The sequence below is a fragment of the Numenius arquata genome, chromosome 10 (assembly GCF_964106895.1).
Source record: "Numenius arquata chromosome 10, bNumArq3.hap1.1, whole genome shotgun sequence".
In the NCBI taxonomy this organism is placed as follows: domain Eukaryota; kingdom Metazoa; phylum Chordata; class Aves; order Charadriiformes; family Scolopacidae; genus Numenius; species Numenius arquata.
In genome coordinates this window covers 46,288,546-46,313,966 of record NC_133585.1, presented here as the reverse complement: position 1 = coordinate 46,313,966, position 25,421 = coordinate 46,288,546, and the positions used below count along the sequence as shown (strand labels likewise).

At 44.9% G+C, this 25,421-nt stretch overlaps 1 protein-coding gene across 3 annotated transcripts in view; it reads left to right on the top strand.

Annotated features, from left to right (window-relative positions):
* The first annotated feature begins 4,865 nt into the window (after positions 1–4,865).
* Positions 4,866–25,421, top strand: part of KDR (kinase insert domain receptor) — a 31,522-nt gene continuing 10,966 nt past the window's right edge. The window contains exons 1-21 of one of the 3 annotated variants that reach the window (XM_074154340.1): positions 4,866–4,915; positions 6,280–6,381; positions 6,906–7,102; positions 8,273–8,397; positions 8,739–8,907; positions 10,126–10,265; positions 10,462–10,630; positions 12,042–12,153; positions 12,247–12,410; positions 13,228–13,384; positions 15,046–15,166; positions 15,777–15,885; positions 16,616–16,960; positions 17,890–18,036; positions 18,192–18,323; positions 19,984–20,090; positions 20,500–20,635; positions 20,906–21,010; positions 22,154–22,267; positions 23,487–23,575; positions 24,892–25,048. In XM_074154340.1, coding sequence (XP_074010441.1) covers positions 4,866–4,915; positions 6,280–6,381; positions 6,906–7,102; positions 8,273–8,397; positions 8,739–8,907; positions 10,126–10,265; positions 10,462–10,630; positions 12,042–12,153; positions 12,247–12,410; positions 13,228–13,384; positions 15,046–15,166; positions 15,777–15,885; positions 16,616–16,960; positions 17,890–18,036; positions 18,192–18,323; positions 19,984–20,090; positions 20,500–20,635; positions 20,906–21,010; positions 22,154–22,267; positions 23,487–23,575; positions 24,892–25,048 — 2,947 coding nt within the window. Of the gene's footprint in view, positions 4,969–6,279; positions 6,382–6,905; positions 7,103–8,272; positions 8,398–8,738; positions 8,908–10,125; positions 10,266–10,461; positions 10,631–12,041; positions 12,154–12,246; positions 12,411–13,227; positions 13,385–15,045; positions 15,167–15,776; positions 15,886–16,615; positions 16,961–17,889; positions 18,037–18,191; positions 18,324–19,983; positions 20,091–20,499; positions 20,636–20,905; positions 21,011–22,153; positions 22,268–23,486; positions 23,576–24,891; positions 25,049–25,421 lie in introns of all 3 variants that reach the window. The other 2 variants (XM_074154341.1, XM_074154339.1) reach the window with 2 other exon arrangements.

Genomic DNA, 25,421 nt, shown 5'->3' with positions numbered 1-25,421 from the left:
GTTGGACTTCCACCCCAGAGCAAATTCACCTGTGGGAGACCTGGCTTCAGGTCAGTAGAAAGCCTTAGGCACCACGCTATAGCGGATGGGCATTTCAGGTTTCTTGATGGCACCGTTCCACATTGAACAAAATCCTTCATTATTTGCAGGCGTGAGGGCCAGAATTCAGGTCTCCCCTCTAGGACCTTCTTTGTGAATAATGTGACGGTTGCTCCCTCGTTCTCCATCTCCTTCAGCGGATATTAAAGGAATTGGCATAAAAACACAGCCGTGTGGACAGAGCGACTGAGGATGCAGAGAACAGAGCACAGAGGTGAGGGTACTCGTGTGGGATGCGAATCTCTTCACGGGAGGAGACACAGTGAGAGCATGCAAAGCCAGTGAGCTATTGAGAAAAAAAAGATTTTGTCTTTCTCCAGCAGTTTTGTCAACGTAGGCCTTGGGATTTTTTTCACAGATCTATCAACTTTGAGCTTCCCCACAAAAAAAAAAAAAAAAAAAAAAAGAGGGGAAAAAATAGGAAAAAAAAATATTGCATATCACTTACTTCTGTGTAAGAATCTGTAGCTTGTCCCTGTCACCAGTTGCCCATCCATTAGCCTGACTGACCACATGTCCAGGGGCCCAGACACTGAATTACCCTCTGCTTCCTGCTCAGAAAGTGATGCTTCAGCGCTGCTTCCTGCTGCAAGCGGGAGAGAAATTTCCAGAGGCTTCAGCCACATAAACAAGTAAAGGCGTTTTTCCCTTCCCCACAAACCCTTTGCCCTCACAAAGGGTTTGGTGGGGAAAACCAGCTCGGTGGGGGAAAAAAGTGAACAGAATGAAGGGTGCATAGGACCCTGTTGTCCTGGCATGAACAGTTATTTGGACTTTTAGGACATGATGGGGGTAAGCAAATAAACGGTGAAAGAAACTGTATTTTTCAAAGGTGTGTCCCTAAAATTCCACGTGTCTCCAACCACAATTAGGTGCGAAGGAGTGGAGAGACGTATCCAAGGCGAGTTAGACTAGTCTGGGCCTTGACAGCAATGAATCTGCTCCTCCAGTTTTGTTACCATCAGCATCCAGCTGAGCTAGAATAAAGCCGCTTTGGGGATGTCCACACGTGACAAACTCACACCTCCTGTTTATAGCTGGACATAGCCAAATACAAGTGACATGTTCGCAGGTTCCACCAAAACGTCCCAACCTTCCCGGCATCCCCTGAAAACAGGGTCATTCAAATCTCTTCCTTTAGGCAGATCTATCTGAAAATTAGTGGGTTTATGCTTTCTCCTTCCTACTTCTGTGCCTGTTCCTACCTGGGACAGTTATTATTTTCTTTCTAGCTGGAAGGATTGATTTTGTCCTTTGCAGTGCCACTTGAAAACCAACACATTTTCTGGGGTCTACACGTGGAATACATGTCATGCTAAATGTATTTCTGCGTTTGCATGCAGTTTATATGAAAACTGATGGTGTTCCGATATTAAATGGATGCCTTCTCATTTTCTTCTTGTAGCGGCATCTTGAATGTGCTTCCACGTCTGCCTTAGCAATGTTTATCAGGGCTTGCAGCCCCAGATGTGGCTTGCAAGTGTGACCACGAGCTGCCACATCCCAGATGTGCTCTGCAAGGGGACATTGACCGCTTGCAAACTTCTTGAGCTCCGTGAGCCAGAAAGCACAGAATCAGTGTTCCCAGTGCCAGCCCTTATCTTCCTCCAGGTTGTTATTTGAATAATTAAGCAAAGGAAAAAAAAAAAAAAAAGGCTGGCTGAGCTCCTTGGAGGCACTGAGGGAGCCGGCGAGCCTGCGAGAGTCGTGACAGGTCGGGGAGGAGAGGGAAGGGGGGGGTTGTCCGCTTCCTCTGCTGCTTCTTTGTGTCTTGTTTTTAATGAGCTTTTGGCGACCGGAGGAGCAGATGCATAAACAAAAGCTTGTTAGCCCTGTTTGGCCAAGGCGAGACTTCATGCCCCCTCCCGCCCCACAGACCGTTCCCAGGGACTGTCCACCAACACAGAGCATCCCCTGCACAAGGGCTATGGCAGAAAGAGGCTGCAGGGAAGGAGGAAAATAACCCCAGGGGCTGGACACAGATTTCAGGATGGGAGCTGCTCTCCGAGGGGCTGAGAGAATTGATCTGATGAACCACTGAGTGATGCACGTGGTCTGATCACATCCCATCCATATGCTATCAGCTCTTCTGCAAATCTCCAGGTCTGGTCCCACACTGGGCTGAGGTCTGCTCGGTGTGGCAGGAGGGCTGAACATTCATGGAGCTCCTTCCAGCCCCAGGTATCTATGCTAGATACTCTACAAGCCTCAAAGATGGCACAAAGGCTGTGCAGAGATTACAGCCTAAAAGGCCGGATAAGAAAGCTGCCATCACTTGAATCCCGGGGTTTTGGGTTTGTAGCCAAACATCAGTTGTCCCATGGCTCGCATGCAGCAGTGTATTTAGATGAATCTGTCACTTGGACTTCAGGTGACTGTCTGTCTTATATGCTCATGTTGATTTTTCTCTCAGAGGTCCCACACACCATCTTCCAGTGATAACCCACTTAAGAAAGCCCCATCAGAGCCCAAAATAGAAAAATCAGTGTAGCAAAGCACATATATTACCATCCACCCCATGTCAGTGAAGTCACCTCACATCTTCTCTAGCTCTTGCTTTCCCCAGGCACCCACCATTTCCAGTGATTCTTGGCTATAGTTTTTACTTGATATTACTAAAGGATTAGTCCCACAAACTCCATGCAGATAAGTAATTTGATTCACATGAAAAGCCTTGCATCGTGTAGAATGACTCTCCAGAGTGAAGCTATTCTTGCGCTTAAATGTTTACCCCATTCAGGTATCTGGAGTGTAAAGAGGTTATCTTCTAGTTTGCTCATTGGTATCACAAATGTCCCTGGTACTACAGGGATGGCAACTCACACAGTGAAGCAGCAGTTCCTGCAGCATTATTCTAGTTAACAAGATTATACTGACAGCCAGGCAAAGTACCGAAGGACTGTGTCCCACTAAGGAAGCACAGTATAAAAAATGAGATCTCAATGGGATCACTCAGGGAGATAAAAACACTTTGTGTGCTTTTGAAATGTGTGCTTCCCTGAGGATGCCCAACATCCACAACGTGCAAACTCCTGGCTGCCGGCTGCTCAGTTCGGTGTGTGCACTCACCAGCCAAGAGGTTTCTGTGTCTGAGGGGACAGCCCCCCTCCTTTCCTTCCCTTCCTCAGGACACTGCAGGGGAGAAGGAGGCAGGGGACATGGCAAATGCCAAAGGGCCTGGGGAGGGCTAGCATTCATCTATCTTTGCTTAGATACGCTTAGGGCAAACAGTGGGTATTTGTTCCCATAAAGCTCAGGCACCAAAATAATTTTCAACAATGAAACCAACCATCCCCCTCCAAACCACTCGCTTAATAGCAATGACTGTGCATGAAAACAGAGCCTAAGTGGTATTGCAGTAAGCTCTAGTTGCGTATCCTCTGACTAAATTTCAGAAAAGTCACATGTTAAAATCAATACAGTGGGATATTTTCTACAGATTGCATTTTTGGAAGCTCGTGTAGGAACGTAGAAAGCACTAAAGTGAGCTGCCAGTGATTTAACTGTGTTCTATGGATCCCGTAATAATTTAACGTGAATATCTTTCAGCTTACCCCTATAACTTCGTTTGCTTTGTTGACCAGCTGAACTGCTTTGCAGGAAACCAGTTCTTGCAGGTCATCCATCCCCTATCATTTTTTTTCTCTTTGTAGTTAAACCCAACAAAACCAGCAATGCCACAAATAAAGTTATCAAAACTGGCTCTTTAGCAGTAGGTGCCCTTGATTCTCACCAGGTGTTTGCCACTCCCGCATAAACCCCACGCGCAGCCTAGTCTCAGCAAGGGTCAGTTGTTTAGTAATCACTGCCAGAGTTCCCAAAATCACTTAGAAATACCGATGACCTGACCCGCCCTACAGTGGAGGTGGGGATATTAATGAGGGCTACCAATTTTCTGGTTTAAGAGCTCGCAAGAATAGCAAGGACACATTTTACTTGCAGGCTGCTGACTTGCTGCCTCTTGAACCACATGAGTCTCCTTTAACTTTTCACGGATTTTATTGGATCTCTGGGAAAAATCAGTATAGAAATTTGGTTTCTCCCACTGCCTATATCTTTCTGTGAGCAACGGGGGTGTAATTTCAAAGGAAATTACACTCATCCCCCGGTACGGTAAAACAGCTGGAATTGCATAGCGTGCAAAATAAAACCATCGCTTCATTAACTTAGTCATTTGTGGCCACGCTCACGTGCGGGTTTGTGGGCAAAGGCAAAAACGTAGCATGTAGACGCACATATATCTATATGCACGCATAGCTGTGTTCCTATCTACCCGATTATCTACCTATGTATCTATGTATCTGTCTATGCAGATGTATTTATTTTCCCCAGAGGCTTTACGATCGTGTGTGTGGACAGAGCATTAATTTGAGTTGCTTTTCCCAAAGGAGTACCTCAGGAACTCCTCTTTCAGGGGTCCCCGGTTAATAATTGTGATTCAAAGGCACATTAGGGTCCCTCTCTCCGAGGGGGGAGAGATCCTGGGGCTCTAAACCAGAGCATCCCGGCGGGGGCGGGGCCTCGGGGTGGGGTGGGCGGGGCCTCGGCGATAAGCCCCGCCCCCGGGGACAAGAGAGGCGGTGCTGCCGGCCGGGCTCCCGCATCCCCGCCGTGCGGCGAGCATCTGCTGGGATCGGCTCGCCTGGGCTCGGATCGGCTCAGTTTGGATCAGCCCGGCTGGGATCGGCTGGGTTCTGCTGCCGGCCCGCCGGTGCCGTCGGGCAGAGGGTTCGCTTGGCGCTCCCGCAGCGCCCGGCGGCCGCGGGATGGAGCTCGGTGCGGCGCGGCTGCTGGCGGTCCTGCTGTGCCTGGCTCCCGGTAAGCCCTCGGGGAGCACTCGGGGACCCGACCCGTCGGAGAGCCGCCGGGGTACGGCAGCCCCACGGAGTTCCAAGGAGAGGGATCGCGGGGGTAACCGGGTGCCGGGAACAGCGCGGGTTTCCCTTGGGGTTGTCAGGGCTGATGAGACAGTGCGAACCACGGGGCGGGATGCTGCGGGATTGCTGTGTACTCCTCTCCTCTCCTCTCCTCTCCTCTCCTCTCCTCTCCTCTCCTTCTCCTTCTCCTTCTCCTTCTCCTTCTCCTTCTCCTTCTCCTTCTCCTTCTCCTTCTCCTTCTCCTTCTCCTTCTCCTTCTCCTTCTCCTTCTCCTTCTCCTTCTCCTTCTCCTTCTCCTTCTCCTTCCTGGCCAGCCAGTGCTGGCCCGTTGGAGAGGGCTGCCTACCACAGCATAGAGTCCTGCTCATTTGGCTCCAGCATCAGCCATCGTTTCCGAGAGCAAAATGTCCCTGGAGCTAAATGCGGGAAACCCGTCATCAGCGAAGAACCTGCTCGGGGTGCCAGTGATTAAAGCATGGGGAAATACTAGGGAAATAAGGAAGGTCCCGGTCTGGCCACGCTTTCTTGTTGCCCGTGGTAGCTGGCTGAGCTGTCCCGGTCGGGGCTGGTGGCTCACTCTGGTGAGGCAGGATTCCTGATGGTGATGGGAGCAGGCAGGGTGGACCAAAAATCTCTCCCTTTGGTATTTGCGAATGTTGCTCAAGCTGGGATGTTGCCTCCGGGCGAGCGCTGGCTCCCAGATTGCAGCCCTCATGAGTGCGGGTGGCTCAGGGTGGGCATCGTTGCAAGCCCTTGCAAAGACAAGGTCTGGTAGTGATAGATTTTTGCCTAACTGCTTAGGAGGAAAGAGATAACCTTAGAAAATCATATTAAAATAAATTCATGGGATCTCGAATTTGTGACAAACTGTAAAATAGTTTCTTTACATAATTCATTGATCAGCAGTCTCGAAGAACATAAGTATATGCAACTTATTGTAAGAAAAGTTGGTAATCCCTTTCCCCAGGGAGTGAGATCATCAGATGAAGGTTCACTTCGTTTCAATGTCCCACATCCTCTTGTTAGACCTTGAAGTTGGCAACGCAAGAAAACAGGAACTCCACCCTGGCTGGCTGAATTGTAGTGCTCTGCAGCTAGCTCCTGACCATCTGCCTTTGCTTCCTGTTATGACAGAGTTTTTGAACTTTCTGGGATGTGTGAAAAGTCATTATTTACCCTTCACTGCTAAGGAGGTGATGTGAAAGTGTCCTCTTAAAACATGCTGCATACTCCTGTATGTAACGCTTTTCTGATTGAGTAGCATTTACTTTGTTTGTTGCAATGATTTGAGGGCGTTTTTACATGTTTTTGCAGGTTTACTTATTTCTCTGGATCAGCCAATCCTTAGCATCCAAAAAGATGTCCTCACAATAACGGCAAACGACACTCTAAATATTACTTGCAGGTAAGGGCCAATCTGTCCAGCCTGATTTTGAAGGGGGTAATTTATGTAGTGAGTTTTTGTACAGAATCGCAGGTGATTCAGTCTCTCTCCCATCATCGCTCCTGTTTCTCCTCACTCCCTTTGTGCCCCCCCCCCCCCCCCCCTTGGCTTTTTCCTGGGCAGACTTTAGGAATGATCTCAGAAGGTTGCAGTAAGGGAGAGCTGGGGAGTGCAGGGTGGCTGGGAGGAGGAAGCATCAGCTGTGTCCTCCTCCAGCCCACTGGTGAGCCATGCTCGTCATGCTCCCTTTTGGGAGCTGTGTCACTTCGATTCAGCAGAACGTAAATCTCAATTAGCTTCCTTATAGGTGTTAATAATAAGTCGATTTACCTGAATTTACCCTACATGGCTTGATGCTCCCCGTGATGGGATGAAGCCCGTTCCTCTCCATAACCGTAGAGGGCAGTGGGGCAGGGGTTGGCCACCTTGGCATCAGTACTGGCGCTCATCACACACTCATGCTCCTCTAACATTTGCTTTCCCAGTGGTCAGAGACCCCTGGAGTGGTCCTGGCCAAGCAACCAGAGCAGTGCTGAGAAGCGTATCTCCGTGACAGACTGTAGTGATGGCCCCTACTGCAAGACACTTACTGTCCTCAAAGTCATCGGCAATGACACAGGGGACTACAGGTGCCTTTACAGGGACAGCCAGGCAGCTACGACCATTTATGTCTACGTTCAAGGTAAGCACTTACACATCTCTTAGGTGGCTCTTCCCCTGCCCTCGAGAAAAAAAGGGATATCGTGTATCTCAAACCGGTTTTGACATTGAAATTTATTAGTCCTAGAATTTTTGATCCTGTGACACTATTGTTTTTCTTGTTTTCCTATTGAGGAATTACATGCCAGTAGGCTAGTTGCCATCAATAGAAAAGCCTTTGTAGCTGTAGTTTTGAACTGACCTGCCACATGCAGTACTTGGTCTGCTCTTCTCCACCACCCAGAACTGAGCATACATGTCTCCGCTGGGCTCTGAGCCTGTCGTCATGAATGCAGAGCTATTCCTGACCTCTGCAGGAGTTTCATACGAGGGAGGATGATAGAGATTGTACGTTTATTAAAAATGACAGATCTGATCCCTTTTACAATTTGTACTATCTATTAAAAAAAAAAAAGCAAAAAAACCCACAAACAAACCCAAACCATAAAATTTCATACATTTGCTGACTGTCATGGTAAAATCTACTGAGGCTGAAAGAGCAAAGTTTTCAGACTCCGGCTGTCAGCCGTGTGGGTGGCAGCGCAGCTGAGTGTCCCAGGCGCTGCGAAGCCTCCAGTGATAACGCTCAGCTTAAGTAAGTGCATTCACTGAGGCATCCGCCTTTCTGCACTAATGGCTTCACACTCGGTTTCTTATGCACCTTGTTTCCTTTTTATTGGTAACTTATAGTCACCATTTTGAAAAATGGGGTGCTATTATGTACATGTCTTAGCTTGTTTTATAAGATCATGAACTTTATCTGTGTGTCTGACTTCGAGAAGGATGCTGCCATTGGGGGAGCCCATGCAGCATGTCACTGCTTTTAACTGGTATTGCCTATAATACTTATGCAAGGAAAGTCACACGAAGGTAAATCAGATATTTTTGTCGGCACGAAGACTGCGGTGGCAGGAAGCTATTTTCCTAAGTGCGCACTGCTGCTGATAACTGTTCTGAGAACAGCGATATTGTAAAGCCAAGAGGGGGTGTCTGTCAGAATATGTACCCTCTATTTAGTGTCATTGTGTTTCACCACATAGAAAAGAATAACATTGATTTCAGAAGAAATATTCAGGGAAAGACAAAATTGGAAAAGTTTCCTCTGTAATCACATGACAAATAATATTGATTTACCAATTGAATATTCTTCTAGATTACAGATCTCCATTTGTGACTTCAGTTAGTGATCAGCTTGGCATCGTATACATCACTAAGAATAAAACCGTTGTAGTGCCGTGCCTTGGAACTGTATCAAATCTCAACGTATCCCTACATGCGGTAAGGAAAAAGCCCATTATTATTATTATTATAAGAGTTTGTTGAAATCACCGTGACATAAATACATTGCTTGAAGTATAAATACATTTCTGAAAAACTTCTTTCCATCTTTGGGAATTTTACAGCCTGTGATTACAAGGTGAGTGCTGTCGTGGCACTCATCCATGCTCCTGCGCTCTAAAAGTGCAGAGTGATCGCCTGGGAAAGGGAGATACTGCCTGAGCTGGGATGTTAAAACTGGGGCCCTGCGGTTACAGAAAACATTGGACTTGAAAATTCAGGGTTGTTTGACTTTATTTTTTTTTAAATCTGATTACGTATTTTATCAACATTTCCAACAGAAATATCCAGAAAAGATATTTGTTCCTGATGGTAAATCAATTTCGTGGAATAATAAGAAAGGCTTCACTATACCCAGTCATTTAATCAACTATGCGGGCATGGTCTTCTGTGAAGCTAAAATAGATGATGAAAGCTACCAGTCTGTGATATACATAGTCGCAGTTGTAGGTAAGCCAAAGGGTTTTTTTTTTTTTCCCTATAGCCAATGTTATTTTGCTTGCTACAACATGCTGAACCAATTACATTTGGTTGGACTCAGGGTTATTCAATACTGACAATGCAGCTAATGCAAAATGGATGTTGTGATAGATATTACTTTTCTTTTAAATGCAATGTATTGTGTTCTTTCTGGTTGATCATTGGGATAAGTGCTTCTATTTTTATCATTTTACATAGATGCCAAGGATTATTTCTTTTTCCTAACAATGCAAGCCTTTTTCCTAAAATCACTCTGTTCTGTACTTTATTCACGTATCCAGAATCCGAGTCATAGTTGAAGGGAATTAGAGGCAGGTATCCATCAGCAGCAGAGGGGAGGGAGTTTCTCTGAGGGGTTACCAAGGGAATGAGAGATCTGAAGGTCACACTAAGAGCTAGGTTGTCTTCTCTCCTTCAGGCCGGTGTCCTGACTTTCACAGGGGTTTTTGCTCTCCTGGTGTATTTTGTCAGTTGTTCATCAAAGCCCAGAAATAACGTGATGCTTCTGTGGAGGCTCAAGCCTGAGCTGAAACTGCAGCTCTTTCTCTTTTGGCCGAGGACATGGTGACCACTTCAAGTAGCTGGGTGGCACCAAGGCAATCTCACCTTGCTTGGCAGGAAGGCGCAGTAACCCTCTAGCCCTTACTCTGTGCTGCAGGCTCTTGCCTCTCCACCAAATTCACAAGTCCTCACTCTGGTTTGGAGCAAATTCAGAATTTCTGCATTCAGAGTATTATGTTTTGGAATGTTTTAAATATTTTTTTGCACAAAGTAAACTTTGGATAGTTTTGCCACTGCCAAACCATTATTCTTAATAAAATTCCTGCTTACTGCTGGGGAGGGGGATATATCTCCTTTAGTTTCAGGTCTCACTTGAAAGGGTGAGAAGAGGGTGTCTAAGGCAGAGGAACTATGTGGGTCACCGTCTCCTGCTGGGGGGGCTCTGATCAAGTGCATACATCCTGCTGTGCCGTGTCTGACGTGGCTCTCAGATGGGAAACGCTCAGGGCAGGCACATCCCTTCCCTCCAGGCTCTTTCATACTCCCATCATCATACTGCATTGGGGCATCGAGAGGCCTCTTTGTAGCTGGGGTTTCGGTGAATTTATGTGGGAAATTTGGTGCCAGGTGCTGTAAAGAAATCTCTTCTTACCCCTGTGTTTTGCTTGTGCCTTTTTCTTCCTCTAGGGTACCGCATTTATGACCTGACGATGAGCCCGCACTACCAAGTAGAGCTGGCAGTGGGAGAAAAACTTGTTCTCAATTGCACCGTACGGACAGAGCTGAACGTAGGGATCGATTTTAAATGGGACTACCCTTCCATCAAGGTAATTTCGTAATAACTTAAAGGTGCCAACATCACAATGAAATTTGATTTAGGTATAATGTTACTCCCCCCTTTATCATATTGAGAAAGCAGATGATAACACGCAAAGAATTTGCTAGTATATACAGGTGTGCAAAGGGTGACAAGAGGAATAACAATAAAATTCCCAAACACCCCTGTCTTTTTATCTATTGCAGGAAAAACGTGCCACCATAAGGGATTTAAAAACCACTGCAGGAGAAGTAAAGAAGTTTGTAAGCACTCTTACCATCGACAGCGTGTCCTTAAGTGACAAAGGTCGATATACTTGCGCAGCATCCAGTGGTCGTATGAACATGAAAAACAGCAGTTACTTCATTATCCATGGTATTGCATCTTCCACTTCAGTTTTGTTGGTTGCTTCAGATTTGGGATCGATTGCTGGGATGCAGAGGCATCTTGGGGATGAATCAAATGAATGGAACAGCAGCTACAGTATTTCTCTTGCACCCACTGTAGGATTATTTTTATACCGCAAGTTTAGCTAATAAGATTTTAAAGGATGCTGTATGTTACTGAAAGCTATAGAATGGGAAAATGGGCAGTAAAATAAACTGAAGTAAGGCTCTGGTCCTCCTCAGTGTTGACCTCCTTGAGGTCCTGTAAAGCTGAATTTGTGTAGGTGACTTTGTACATGGATTGTCTGTTCTCACCCCAGGTGAACTTAGGCTGGATTCTGGTGGCTCTGTGGGACAAGAGTCTGGGTGGGCAAGAATGAAGCTAGGAAAATAAAATTTTGAACTTTTACATTATGAATAGATGAATCAAATGGAGTTTTGATCGTACGGAAATGATGCAAAGGAAACAACTTTGGCTAAGCGCATAGATAAGTACGAGGCCACGTCCTACAGCCTTTTCTCAAACCCTTCTTGGGCACAGCCCCAGCAGCTCCACAAGCTTACTTCTAGAAAAAAAATTGCCAGCATGAGACTGGCCCATTTTTAATCACTGACTCAGACAAAGGGTTTATATTTTCAAGGAGACTGGTTTTCCTGAGATCTGATTTCAGGGGCCAGAATATTAATGGCTCTTTTTTCTTTTTTTTTTTTTTCTTTTTTTTTTTAACATTCAAATTTACTACGTGGCACAGTCATTCAAGATAGACTCAGTTTTCTCCTGGGTTCTTTCTCTTCAGGACCCAAAACCAGACCATGTGCTATAGTGAGTGTATCAGATACTAAGTCCATACCATGCTAAATCTTAGCCAAAAGGCTAATCGCTGTTTTAGTCTGAATGCAAGTTTGTAACATATAACAAGCAATGTAAATAATTTCAAAGTATTCTGTGACTGCAACAGTTCAAATTCATACTCGAGAAGAGGCTGAAAGTATCTAAGTTTATCACATTGTAGTTTTGAATAGTATTATTTCCTGGAACGAGTAGATCAAGCCAGTTTTATGATTTTTATTTATTTATATACATATATATGTATGTATATATATATATACAGGTCTGGCAATTGGCACACCATCCTGAGAGCTGAGTCTTGTCTCTGCTTTCCAGAGCTCCCCGATAGGGGAGCTGGTCTGCTCCTCTGTGTGAGGGAAAGGACTGGGTTTTTATGGTGGGTCCAGAGCCCACCAGCTCTCTCCAGAGCCCAGTTTGGAGCCAACTGTGCTTTACCAGTGGCATCCTGTCACTGTCCTCTATTTGCCATCTGCTGTTAAGTGCTAACCCAAACAGAGACCACTTATGCTTTTGTCCACATGGAAAGACAATTTCATTTGATTTTTTGCAGAAAGTCCTTTTATTCACCTGGAGAGGATGGAGAATGTGGTCGAGACAAAGCTGGGTGATATAGTCAAAATTCCTGTCAAGTTTAAAGGATATCCTCCACCAGAGGTGAAATGGTAAGAACCGGGACACGAGCTGTTTGGAAAACTGGGCTATTCTTAGTTAAGGTAAATCTTGAAAGTATTCAAAGTGCTCTGTGTTTCCTGCAGGTATAAAAATGGAAAAGCCATCAGTGCAAATCATACAGTTAAACTTGGCTACACATTAGTGATCACTGAAGCCACTGAAAAGGACGCTGGGAATTACACTGTTGTCCTCACGAACCCTACCAACAAGATGCAGAAGAGACATACGTTTACCCTGCTTGTGAATGGTAAGTGTTGTACCAAAAAGGTACCTTTCTTTCATGTGTGGATGTCGTGTATTACCATTTTTAGAACTAAATTCATCCCAGAGCTGTGAAGACTGGGGATGGTGACTGGGAGGAGAGCATTTGAACCTCAGCCCAGGGAGGGCAGAGGTGGCCCTTCTCTCCTGGCCCCAGGACGTGCTGCTTGAGAGGCTGCAGGGTCCTGGTGTTGTTGTGTTGATACTTTGTGTGTGGGTCTTTTTTTTGTTTTCTGTATATTATTCCTTTGCCTCTGCATCCTGCTCTTTTCCTGCCCTTCTTGCTGGCCGTGCTGCCGGAGTCCTCCCCCACCCTGCTCCATCCTGGCCCTCTCCCGACTCGCCCATCCTTCCTGCCCCACACAGGCTGTCCCTCCTCTTCTGCCCTGCCCCATGCAACCCTCCTCCTCCTCTTCCTCCTCCTCTCTGCTCACCAGGAAACAGCTTAGCCCCCACGCTTTGAAGCCAGTAGGTCTTGGGAAGGGCAGGGAGGCTACGTGCAGTGGGATCAGGGCTGGGGAATAATATGCATTTAATGACTGGGCATGGTGGTGGGAGTCCAGCAGCTGCATTTTAAACCAGGAGGTAATGCAAGGAGAGTTTATAGGACATCCTTAAGCACTGTGTCTTGAAGGCCTGTTCCTTAAGGTGTTGGGCAGGTCCACCTCTTCCCAACATAACCTTGGAGATACTCTGTGTTGCACTTGGATGTGGGGCACCCTGTGAATTAGTCGCTGTGGGTCTAACGTGGTGCCATTGGGGAGCCATTAGCAGGAGGTGTAACCTTCTGCTCTCTTCTCCAGTCCCCCCACAGATCGGAGAGAACGCGCTGATGGCCCCCGTCGACTCCTACAAGTACGGCTCGACGCAGGCACTCACCTGCACTGTCTACGCCGTCCCGCCTCCCACCACCATCCTCTGGCACTGGCAGCTGGAGGAGGAGTGCACCTTCAGCCCCCAGTGAGTCCTAAGCCAACTTCTGAGGCTTACGTAGCTCCTATGGCATGGTTGGGTTGGGTTGGGGTTTTTTTGGGTGCATCACTTGTCTAGGCTTGTTACTGAGTGCAAACCCAATGGCCAATGAAGAAAAGATTGTTGATTGTTTTCCCCCTGTATTCGGCACTGGTGAGGCCCCACCTTGAGTATTGTGTCCAGTTTTGGGCCCTTTACCACAAAAAAGACATTGAGGTGCTGGAGCGGGTCCAGAGAAGGACAACAAAGCTGGTGAGGGGTCTGGAGCACAAGTCTTGTGTGGAGAGGCTGAGGGAACTGGGGTTGTTCAGCCTGGAGACAAGGAGACTGGGGGGAGACCTTCTCGCTCTCTACAACTCCCTGAAAGGAGGTTGTAGAGAAGTGGGGGTCAGTCTCTTCTCCCAAGTACCAGGCGCTAGGACAAGAGGAAACAGGCTTAAGTTGCACCAGGGGAGGTTTAGATTGGATATTAGGAAAAATTTTGGCACTGAAAGGGTTATTAAGCATTGGAACAGGCTGCCCAGGGCAGCGGTGGAATTGTCATCCCTGGGGGTATTTAAAAGATGGGTAGATGTAGTGCTTAGAGATATGGTTTAGTGACGTTTTTTGTCAGTGTTAGGTTAATGGTTAAAGGTCCCTTCCAACCTAGACAATTCTATGATTCTATGATTCTGCTTAATAGGCAGATTGTTCCAGGCAGGCTCTGCTGAGGTCATCGCTGTCGGCAGAGGCAAGGGCCACCCGCAGCAAGGAGCTTGCAATGCCTTCATGCTACCATCATGCTTTCTGGAAGGGCATCTTGGCTTGCATGGCGTTTCAATATGTGGGCCCTCCCCTCAGATCTCCCCATGGGCTGCAGGCCCAAATCTCCATCCCAAACAGAGGAAATTTGCTGTTTATGCTGATTACAGATCCTTGTGGTGTTTGGTTTTGTTTTGTTTTGTTTTGTTTTGTTTTTTGTCTTAGGCTCAAGTGTTGAGTGTGATGGTGCTCCTTATCTGTGTGAAAGTGTATCTGGGAGGAGGTGCACTGATTGATGTTGGGGAATGATAGAGAGAGTGCCTGACTGAGATTCACGCAGCTTCCCTTATCTGGGTCTGCCATAAGCCCAGATTTCCTTTAAAAAAAAAAAAAGGCCAGGAAAAAAAAAAAAAAGCATTCTTCTTTCCTGTTGTTGTTTTTAAAGTGATTTCCACTAGTTTCTTCCTTTGGTGCCTGGTTGCTTCCTGCACAATGGCTACTGTCCTCAAGAAATTCTTGTAGGGAGTTCAGTGATTTCTATGTCTCGTCTGTCTTCCTTTGAACTAAATTAACTTGAATCATCCATTTATGAATGGAGGTTTGTTCCCAGAATAGCTGCTTCCCTCCAAGCATCCTGATTGAGTTGACACAGGCAGATTAATTAGGAAATTCACCTTTAGGCTTGGGGGTTCCTTATTTTACAGAGCACAAAGGTCTCAGAAGGCTATAGGGTGCAATTTAATAGAAATGTTTCCAGAAACAAACCCTTCCCTCCCAGACGCAGGCTGTGGCCAGTGATGCGTCTGATTTATAGATAAATATCTACATATTATAAAGAGAGCACAAAACCACTCTCTTGAAGGGCAAATATTTGTCTTATCTAATATATATCTCTACTTATATATCAGGAAAGTTCGCTCAGGAGCCAATCCATACGCATGCAGAAAATGGAAAGTGATCTCAGAGAGAAAGGGTGGGAATCAGCTTGAAATTAAGAACCGAGTCGTTACTATTGCTGGGAAAACAAAGGTGAGCAGATTTTCTTTTCTGTTGGTTGGGGATGATTAGCCCTGTTCAGCAGTCCACATATCTGGAAATATATCGCTAGAGACGAGACTCTTTCCACCTGCCGTTAAACTTGGGGATCTGCTCTCAGCTAGTCCTGCAAGCTCCTACTGAAGCCAATTGGCAGAGATACACATTTTCAAGTCCTTTAGACACTGACTCCAAGTGAGTCTCCACTGATGAACAGAACTTACTTAGTTTTCAGTGCTTACCTTTTAGCAGTCTGAAGTTAGTCGAGTTAATCTTGACAATTAACTATAATAGGCAGAAGCGGGAGAGACTGAAGAGCAGAAAAAGTTGTGGGTGCAGCATTTATTAACACATATAGTAAAGTCTGCCTTCTGGCTGGCTGCTTTTTCTTGGTTTCTTTTGCCTGATTGTTACACACTTAAGGACAAAAATGTAGACATGAGGACGGGACTGTGCTCTTCCTGTGCCGGCGATTTGTGCTTTGAAGGGATTTTTGGTTGTGCAGATACCTGCAGAGCACTTTGCTGAGCTGTCAGGGTGGTCAGGCTCACGGATGCACTTTAGCACTGATGCGGTATGAAATTCCTCGGTTGTTCTTCCGTAGACCGTGAGCACCCTCGTGATCCAAGCAGCGAATGTGTCTGCTTTGTATAGATGTATGGCTACGAACAGAGCTGGGTCAAGCGAGAGAGTTATCTCCTTTCATGTCACCAGTAAGTATTCCCTGTCAAGGACAGCCATGTTAAATTAATGCTATCTCATCCCTTTCGCCGATGATAGGTGCTTCAATGTTGTTGTCTGATTCCTATCCTTTATAAAATCCTTTCATTCTTTAGGAATTTAGGTTTTCCTAAGGTTTTCCTAAAGCAGCCTTTAAAGTCAGCGCTTAACTTTAAGTGCTGCCAAGTGATTAGTTCCGCTGGCGTCCCTGGAGTGGCAGTCCCATGAAAATGATGCAAAATGGGCACTGTTGTCCCGAGAGTGATTGCTATTAGGCTTGTGCAGTCACTTAAAAGAGCTACAGAGAAATTATGGTAGTGTCACAAAATGAGTATAGATGTACTGTAAAAGCTAAGACTAACATTTTTGAAAACAATGGCAAAGCGCTTTTGTCTTCTTAAAAAACAGTCCCCATGTTCAGATGCTGAAATATTATTTTAAGCCAAGTCTATAAGATAATGCTAAGAATCATCTTACAACGCTGTTAGTTTCTATAGGAAGAGGAACTCTATTCATTACACAGGCTTTCCTTTGATCCTTTTTAAATGTATTGCTTTTAATGAGATTGTACTCTTTAGATGATTGATTGATTTTTTCAATATTTTGTTTCCTTATTTACAATTGGATAAGGTCAGGATATTTGTAAAAAGGCTGTTTCAAGTTAGTGTTGGCAACAAAATGTGCAACCTAATAGGAATTTCTTTTATTTTTTTTAACTTGCAGGAGGTCTTGAAATTAATCTCCAGCCTCGGAATCAACTCACAGAGAAAGATAACATGTCCTTGCAGTGCACAGCAGACAAATTCACCTTTGAGAAGCTATCGTGGTACAAACTCAGTGCTCACACTTCGCAGACTCCCTTTGGAGGGCTGCCCATGCCTGTTTGCAAGAACCTCAATGCTCTCCAGAAGCTGAATGCGACGGTTTCCAATACCAACGGTGAAAATGTCACCTTAGAGCTCATCCTCCGTAACATCTCCCTGCAGGATGGAGGAGACTATGTTTGCATCGCTCAGGACAAGAAGGCTAAAACACAGCACTGCCTGGTGAAGCACCTTACTGTCCAAGGTACGGATCTCTTACTGTGAACCAAAAAGTGTGGTTGCGTATGAAAATAACTGCAGTAGTGTGAGTTTTTGGTATCTTCAGGTCTTGCATGGGCTGGCTCAATGGTGCACTCAGTTTGTGAAACAGATTTAGACCATTTGTTGTAGCACACAAGCCTGGGGCTTGTTCAGGCAGCAGGGACTTACTATTTATTTCATCAGTACCAGTGAGGAAACACTGAGCGAGCCACCATGCTGTGCAAGGAGATGAGTCTGGCTTTTGCACAAATAACAGCACATATTTAGCTCAATAACTTCTTAGTTTTACTTTTCAAAATGTGTTTTTCCCTCTAGCTGTATATGGGTGTGTATTCATAGCATTAATGCTACTGCTTTGTGTCACTGACTCTTGAGTTTGAAGTAGTGTCCACAACTTAAAACTCTCATGAAGTGATGCTGGTATTCAGGTGCAAGCAGTGCAAGCTGGTAATCAATCAGCTTTTCACACAAAGAGAGATGACTTTGCTTTGGGGCCTCGATGTCTGGGTTGAGTAGGCAGATTCAGATAGATACCTACACATGTTCAAGGGCTGTCCTGGGTGGACGCCTGATGCACCAGCAATATCAGACTTCTCATAATGACCCTGAAAATAGAAATGTGAGGGAAGCAATTTCTCACCTATTCCTTCTTCCCTCAGCAGCCTGTGCAGTTACAGCTTAAACCATCTAAAGCAGGTTATATCAATACTGTTAAAATTTTTTTGGCTATTATCATTTTTTTATGTCATGTGGAAGTTTAACTATGATCTTAACATGAACACTGTAGCTGTTGGTGTTATAAAAGGATTTGAGACTATGTTACCTGGCCAAGCATGTAGAGTGTCATCAAGTGCTAGTAAAATGGATATTTTCTTTATGGTCAGTAATTTTGCCATATTTTCAAACCAACAGAGCCCATGGCACCCACTCTTGTAGGAAATCTGGAAAATCAAACAACAAACATTGGTGAAACCATAGAAGTGTCATGCACAGCGAATGGCATTCCTCCTCCAAACATCATGTGGTTTAAAAATAATGAAACCCTTGTTGAAGATTCAGGTGAGGATTGCTTCTTTGCTATGAATTGTCTGTCACTTAAGAGCTTTCTTTCATGGGACTCGCTGTTGATTTTCACCATGAAAAGCCTCATTTTGAATTTTTAACAGAAAGAAGCATAAAAATAACAGAACTAAAAGAATCATGATATTTTCCAGGTATTGTTTTGAAAGATGGAAACAAAACACTAACCATACGTCGAGTGAGGAAAGAAGATGGAGGGCTCTACACCTGCCTTGCCTGCAATGTCCTTGGATGCAGAAAAGCAATGGCTTTTTTTTCAGTGGAAGGTTAGTGTTAGCTTCTTTCCTGAGTGTGCATGAAATCTTTATAATTGCTAAAAGGAAAAATCTACTGGCTATCCTGATCGGAGATCTGAAAATACACCATGAGATTTGCAAAAAGTCCTGACCATTCCTATCAAGCTCAAATTGAGTGCTGTCATGGCCATTGTAATCTCAGCTGTTGAGGCTGATGCTTTCTTCTCCACAATGTTATTTAGTGCTTTTCAACAAAAGCTGAATCTGTCTTACTTGTGGTTGCAAAGAAAACTCTGCCAGTCTACATGACATGTAAACCTATGCAACAGAGCCTACCTAAACCTGCAGATAACCTGGGGCATCTCTGTTGTCCTGGTAATGTAATTGTTATAGTACGTTGTTTAACAGTTGTAACTTTTTAAACTATATAATTACGGTCATAGCACCTAAGAAAAACTGAGTGAAGACTTTGTGCAGTCTGTTGTGATGGCCGTCCCATTTCGGTGATAGGAAAAGGTAGCAGTTTTGGGTTAGGGGAATCCAGCCTTAGTGCACCAGGGTCTGAAAGTAGTGCTTGTGAGACCTATCTCTCACATGTCCTATTGCGGTATATTGGAAGGCAATTTGCAGTGATAAACAATAAACCCTAACAAGAGGTTAGTCTTCAGTCTGATTAAATGGAACCATAACGGTCTTTCCACCAAGAACTGCAATGAGAAACCTTGAGCTAAATACTCCTTGCCCTTGATATTAGTATATTTGCAAAATTTAGGCACTGAATCCTTCACAAACCTCTGTCTTGTAAGTCAGATTGATTGTCCAATCTGTTCTGTTCAGGTAATTAAAGCAGCATCCTGTTATTCTTATTGGTCCCATTAGATTAGGATATTAAGATGTTGAGCAATATGTTTACATGGGGTGGAAATTATCTGCAGCTGACATCAATGTAGATTTCAGCTATGTGGTAAATATGGCTGGGGCACGTCCGCAAAAGTTAGAAATCTATGTAGGACGTACTGTTTCACTCCAGGAAATTTATAGTGCAGCTCATTGAGGTCATGCAACAGAGTATGCTACTGTAGGAAAATTTGTCTGGTGCAAGGGGTGAAATACAGGAGCATGGTGTGGTGAACGGGAGCTGGAAAAGAGAGCTGCTCTTGCACATTGATAGATGTTCAAGTGATATCTGCTGGAGACTGTTTTACTGGAAAAGGGATGTTGTAAATAAGTCCTTATTTTCATGTGTGGTTGTAGAACCACATTTTTTTCATGCCCCAGATGTAACATGTAAAGAGACAAGAGAGAGATTGTTCTCTCAGCGCTTATTTACTGTATGATGGATTTTTTTTTGGTTTCTGGAGAAGGAGTCGCTGATCTTGAGTATTCCAAAACAATGATTTATTTGAAAACATGGGATTTTACTTTTATTATTTTCCAACGGTCCAGATAATGTCCTTGGAACAAAGCTGATGGTAAGAAATTGGGTGGTGTGTAAACCAGCATGAAACTAAGCGTAATATTCCAACATAAACCCACAAGCTTTTTGTTTTGTTTTGCTTTCGTTTCCTTGCTCCGTGTTGCACTTTTAAAACGAACCTTCAGAACAAGGACCTCCATTCTCTCCTTTAATGAATGAACAAAACCAATACGCTTCCAACTATCACTCAGATATTCATTTATTTCTTCCCAGGCGCTGAAGAGAAAACAAATCTGGAGCTCATTATCCTCGTTGGCACTGCAGTGATTGCCATGTTCTTCTGGTTGCTTCTTGTAATCATCCTCCGGACCGTTAAGCGGGTAATGAAAAAATTCTCATACTGTCCTATCAGCACTGGTCTTGCATGACAAATGAGAGCTGACTTGAGGCCTTTTGTGTTGTTTCTTTCCATTGTTCTTAAATCAACAGACACATTTTTTCTCTCCATGCCATAACATTCTTGACTGGAACCGGGGGCAAAGAAATTTGTTTTTAATTGAACAGGCCCTTGCAAGAGAAAAAATGTTTCAGCTGGTTTTGCTTATTAAAAAAAAAAAAAAAAAAAGTGCAAGTAATTAATGATGGTCGCTCTCATGATGACATGGCGTAGGGAAATGGTAGCCTGGCATTTCTGGGAACTGGTGAAACACTGCAAAGTGAGAAAATGGCACTTTACCTGCATATTGCCAGCAAAAAATCTGTGCAACTGCAACTAATGTAATTTTCCAGGCCAACGGAGGGGACATGAAGACTGGCTACTTGTCAATCATCATGGATCCTGATGAAGTCCCTATAGACGAGCACTGCGAACGGCTCCCATATGATGCCAGCAAGTGGGAGTTTCCCAGAGACCGGTTAAAACTAGGTATGTCTTCATTGCACGGGCCATTTAGTGATACTGCAACCAGCCCTGTGCTGGGGGGAGTTCAGGTCCTGGCTTGCCATGGGGCTGCTCTGATACAGGAACCCCCGGGTGGGCTCTGCGGTCCCCTAGGATATAATGCATCCTCTCCCCGTTATCAGCCTGTGTTGATTTTTGATATATAAACTCAGTTTAGGGTTGCTGTTTATTCTGTGCCTTTTTCCCACTGTGCCAGGCAAATAAATCAGAGTATGTTCATCTTCTCACTTCAAGGTAAACCTCTTGGGCGTGGAGCTTTTGGCCAGGTCATAGAAGCAGACGCATTTGGGATCGACAAAACTGCTACCTGCAAAACAGTGGCAGTCAAGATGCTTAAAGGTAAAAATGCTGACTAAAAATTCACCTTGAATACACAATAGAGTGAGAATTGCCTATAATGTAACCAGTAGATAGAAAAAAGTCAAAATGTTTGTACCAATGGTGTATACAAGTTTAGCTTAACAGTTGGTGTCATGAAGCAATGATTAGGGAAAGCACATCCCTTTCCCTCATCAATAACTGGAGCGATGTGAGCGTGGTTTCTTAGCCATTGCTTTACAGATCTACTCAGGTGCGGAATATAAACCTGCTCCTGCAAGCAATTTGCACGTGTCCATTTTTCCCTTCTTCAGCCTGGTAGGGAGCTTGCTGCACATCTCAGACAACAGCTTAGGCACGCTCCAAAACGAGTCATAGTTTTGAAAAGCTTTCTCCTCACTTTAAATTATATTATATTGCCTCACATTCGCCACAGGAAAGTTGAAAGCGGCGGTTCCCAGACACATTGTTCCTGAAGAAGACATAGCTGGGCCAGCAAAATGTGGCTGCCAGCAGCCGGGGGCTGTATCCCACCCTCTGCTGTACGGGAGGAAGGGTGGGAAACCCAGGGGAATTCTGACAGTACAGTGTGAGAAGTCACAAGTGCAGGCAAAACCTGTTGCAGACTCATTGCAATGGGATGAGGGTGCAGTAATGACAATAAAAATGGGGAAGCCCTGTCCCTCCAGCTTCCCAGTGCTCAGGCAACCTCCAGAGAGCTGCCTCCTCTGCCCTTCTCTCCCCACAGCTTCAGCTCTTTCCTCTTCCCCTTCTGTCCCCGTGGGGTGAGGACACCAACCATGTCTCCGTGCTCTTGGTGAGGCTGCAGGGTGAGGCATGTTTGGCCCTCGCCCTGTCTCCTCCAGTCTGTGGACCCATTGGAAGGTCTGTAGGAAAAAAGGTGTTTGCTAATCTGGATTGTTTGTGTCGCTGTTCTGATGTACCGCCCTTGGCAAACTTTGGAAAATGTTTAAAAGCAGAGCAAACCCAACCCTGTCATGCACGTTCTGAGCTTTCATCAGTGTCCTGTGGCATAGCTGACCCAGGCTACCAACCAACAAGACTTTTAATTAGATGGGCTGGAAAAATAACAGCAGAGAACACAGAGGAGGGGAAATCTTTCTGTTTGTGATGCTCCTGATCTGTGTTGTTTTACCTCTGCAGAGGGTGCAACCCATAGTGAGCACAGAGCTCTTATGTCAGAGCTGAAGATCCTCATTCATATTGGCCATCATCTCAATGTTGTCAATTTACTTGGAGCCTGCACAAAGCCAGGAGGTGAGTAACTTCTCGGTGGGTGGGAAAGTGCTAATGAAAACCCTATTTCTGCCATTTCTGCTGCATAGAAAATTGAGTTTCAAAATGAAGGGCTGGAAAACATAGTCTTTTTTTTAAAAAAAAATTCTAATAAGAGTGAGAAGGTCCAGAAGGTCAGTGCTCAAGATCCGAATTCCACATCCAGCTCCATCCCTTAGTTGTTCTGTCACTTTGCTATCACCTCAGATCCACTTTTATAGTGGACATCCAACAGACTTTGGAGCTAAGTCTAGTACCAGATTTGACAAAGTTGGTCTTATTCTTGTTACCGGCTACAGTGCAACTGCAAGTTGTGACTTCCCTTCCTGGCTTTGGATGGGCTGTGGGTGCCTCTGTATGTGTGTAGGAGGGAAGATTGCAATTTGGAGTCCAGCTCTGGGTGGATCTATTTTATTTTATAATCGAGGACAGATGTTTTGTTTAACAAATCCAGTACTGCACACTAATTTGGAAGAAATTCAGTGTAAAGTAACTCAGTAATAATTTTTCAGGGAAGCTGACTTGTTGGCTTACTGTAGGATCAGAATTTAATTTGTGAAATTCCATGACAGAAGTGCAGTAGTTGAGGGAAACATAATCCATAAATATTTCTTTTCTTGTTTATTCCATAATAAAATAGAGATGGCCGGTATCTGGAACCTGGGACGGAAATTTATCATTGTAGCATATGTCTATATGAAGCAATTTGAGCATGAAATACCACATTTGGACTGTACATTAAGGCATCTATATCTGAAACCAAGATTCCCATTTTAAGTTTTAAGGACTTAAACTGCCTGCACAAAAAGAGCAGGGATAATCATGTGTGTACTTTATTGCAGATGGGTGGTTAATTGCACTGAAGTTCATTCAAATATGTATGTCGCATCTTTACAATGTCAATTAGTGTAGGCAGTTATTGGCACTTTAAGTATAAGCACACGGCTATACATTTTCACATATCAAATTAGACCAGTGATTTTCAAAAGTCTGTGCTTTCTTTTCCTTCCTTATACAGCAGAAAAGGAATAATTTCCCTGCTTTGATTAGATTATCATATTTTTTTGTTACTGATATTTTTAAAAACCTCTGGGTAGTAGAATGCTTTTTGAAATGTATGTATTTCTGGCCATAAATTATGCTGTGAGATAAGGTGGTCTATAAATGGTCTTTCTAAGGAATTGCTTTATGTGTTTTACAGGCCCACTCATGGTGATCGTGGAATACTGCAAGTTCGGAAATCTCTCAGCTTACCTACGGAGCAAGAGGAGTGAATTTGTCCCGTACAAGGTAAGGAGTCAAGGTTAAAAGCATAATGTTTGACTTGGTGGGTTTTTTCCACACGCGATGTTTCTGTTCCTGGTGCAGACTGAAGTGGCAATCCTTGGGGATGCTGAATATCTAGTACTTCTCATGGGAATGAGAGATGGCAAAGACATCAGAGGTCATCTAGTCTTTCCCCTGGCCCCTGCAATGTAGCTATTTTGTTATTGTTAGCTTAAAATGTGCAAAGGAACTGGGCTTCCACTATTTCCCTTGGCAGATTGTTCTACACTTGGCCGTATCTGTCAGGAAGTTTTTTCTGATTATCAGCCTGAATTTTTTCCTTTCTTAGTTAAGCTCCAGACCACCTTAAATAACTGCACTCCCTGCTCATTGTATATATCCATCAGATATCCATAGGTGTCTTCTGTCATGCTATTATCCTTTCCATGATCCCCTTGGCTCTTTGCAGAACCAGGCTATACATTTTATTTTTTTTTTGTGCTGTTAATCATTTTGAGCAATTGATGTATCTCATGAGTGCATGTTCAGCTTTTCACCTCCCAAGTCCTTTGCAAAGGGGAGCTCCATCACAGCACCCCCATTTGAAAGGAGGGGGAGGATGGAGACGGCATTTTCAAACTCATTTCTAGATGCCTCTGAGAGGGGGTCTGATATCTGCAGAGGGTTGGTTGGGAGGACCCATCCCCTCCAAGGGTCAGATTGATAAAGGACATGGCTGCATGTACCCAGCTCTGAGCATCATGCTCGGGACCCTACCCTTTTTCACCCAGGGCTCAGAGGGAAGCCCCTGGGCTCTGCTCTGCCACGCTGGTAGACCTGAGTCTTCCTGCAGCCGCCGTGTTTAGGTCAGAGCTTCTTCAAACTGCTTGTCAGTTCTCCAGGGGGTTATTTTTCTTTATCCTTGGAGTCATTGTTTACTATTTTATATTGGCAAAGGCAACTCGCTGCATCCTCTTGTGAGGTAAAAAGGATAAACAAATATCTGAGAGGCCTTGAAGGAAGAGGCAGGGTTTCACAAGGGTGCTGACCCTTGCTTACATAAGCTATGGGGATAGGAATCGGCAACGGAAAAAAACAGCCCTCCCAGGGGAGAAAAGTCACCAAACCAAAGCAGGAGAAAATGGAAATGTGGTAGAGGAAGCCTGTGGGGTTGGCATCCTCCCTAGAGGCATTTGCTGGTCGCTCCAGCACTGGGCTGCCCTCCCTGCCTTTGGTGGTGCCAGTGGCACAGACCATGGGGAGCATCATAGTCTCTCCCGAGGAAGCTTCTGGCATGCTTTCTGCTTCTGATTTCACCCACCCTCTCCTCCCATTTCTAGACCAAAAGTGCCAGGTTTCGGCAGGGGAAGGAGAACTATGTTGGTGACGTCTCCGCAGACCTGAAGCGACGGTTGGACAGCATCACGAGCAGTCAGAGCTCAGCAAGCTCTGGCTTTGTGGAGGAGAGGTCCCTGAGTGACGTGGAAGAGGAGGATGGTAGGATATGTCTTCTCCTGGTGTTGGAACAGCTGTCATTGGTGGGGGCTGATGAGGGACACTGGGGACAGTGTCATTTCCAAAGCTCCCTCAAAGCTGTGTGCAGGGTAATTCCTAGATGACCAAAGTTCCCAAGCTGTGGATTATCTAGTGCAGCATCCTAGAAACCCTCAGTCCAACCCCAGGTAGTGTCCTGCCTGAAAAGGGTGCATTTTTAGTGCCCTGCCTCTTGGAGATCCATCTACTTAATGTCCCAGTGTCTTCAGGGAAAATTGCAGAGCACAAACTCTGAAGGCCAGAGAGGGATGCGCCAGGATGCTAACTTAATTTCTTCAACGTTTACCCAGAAGTTAAATATCATGCAATGCCATCT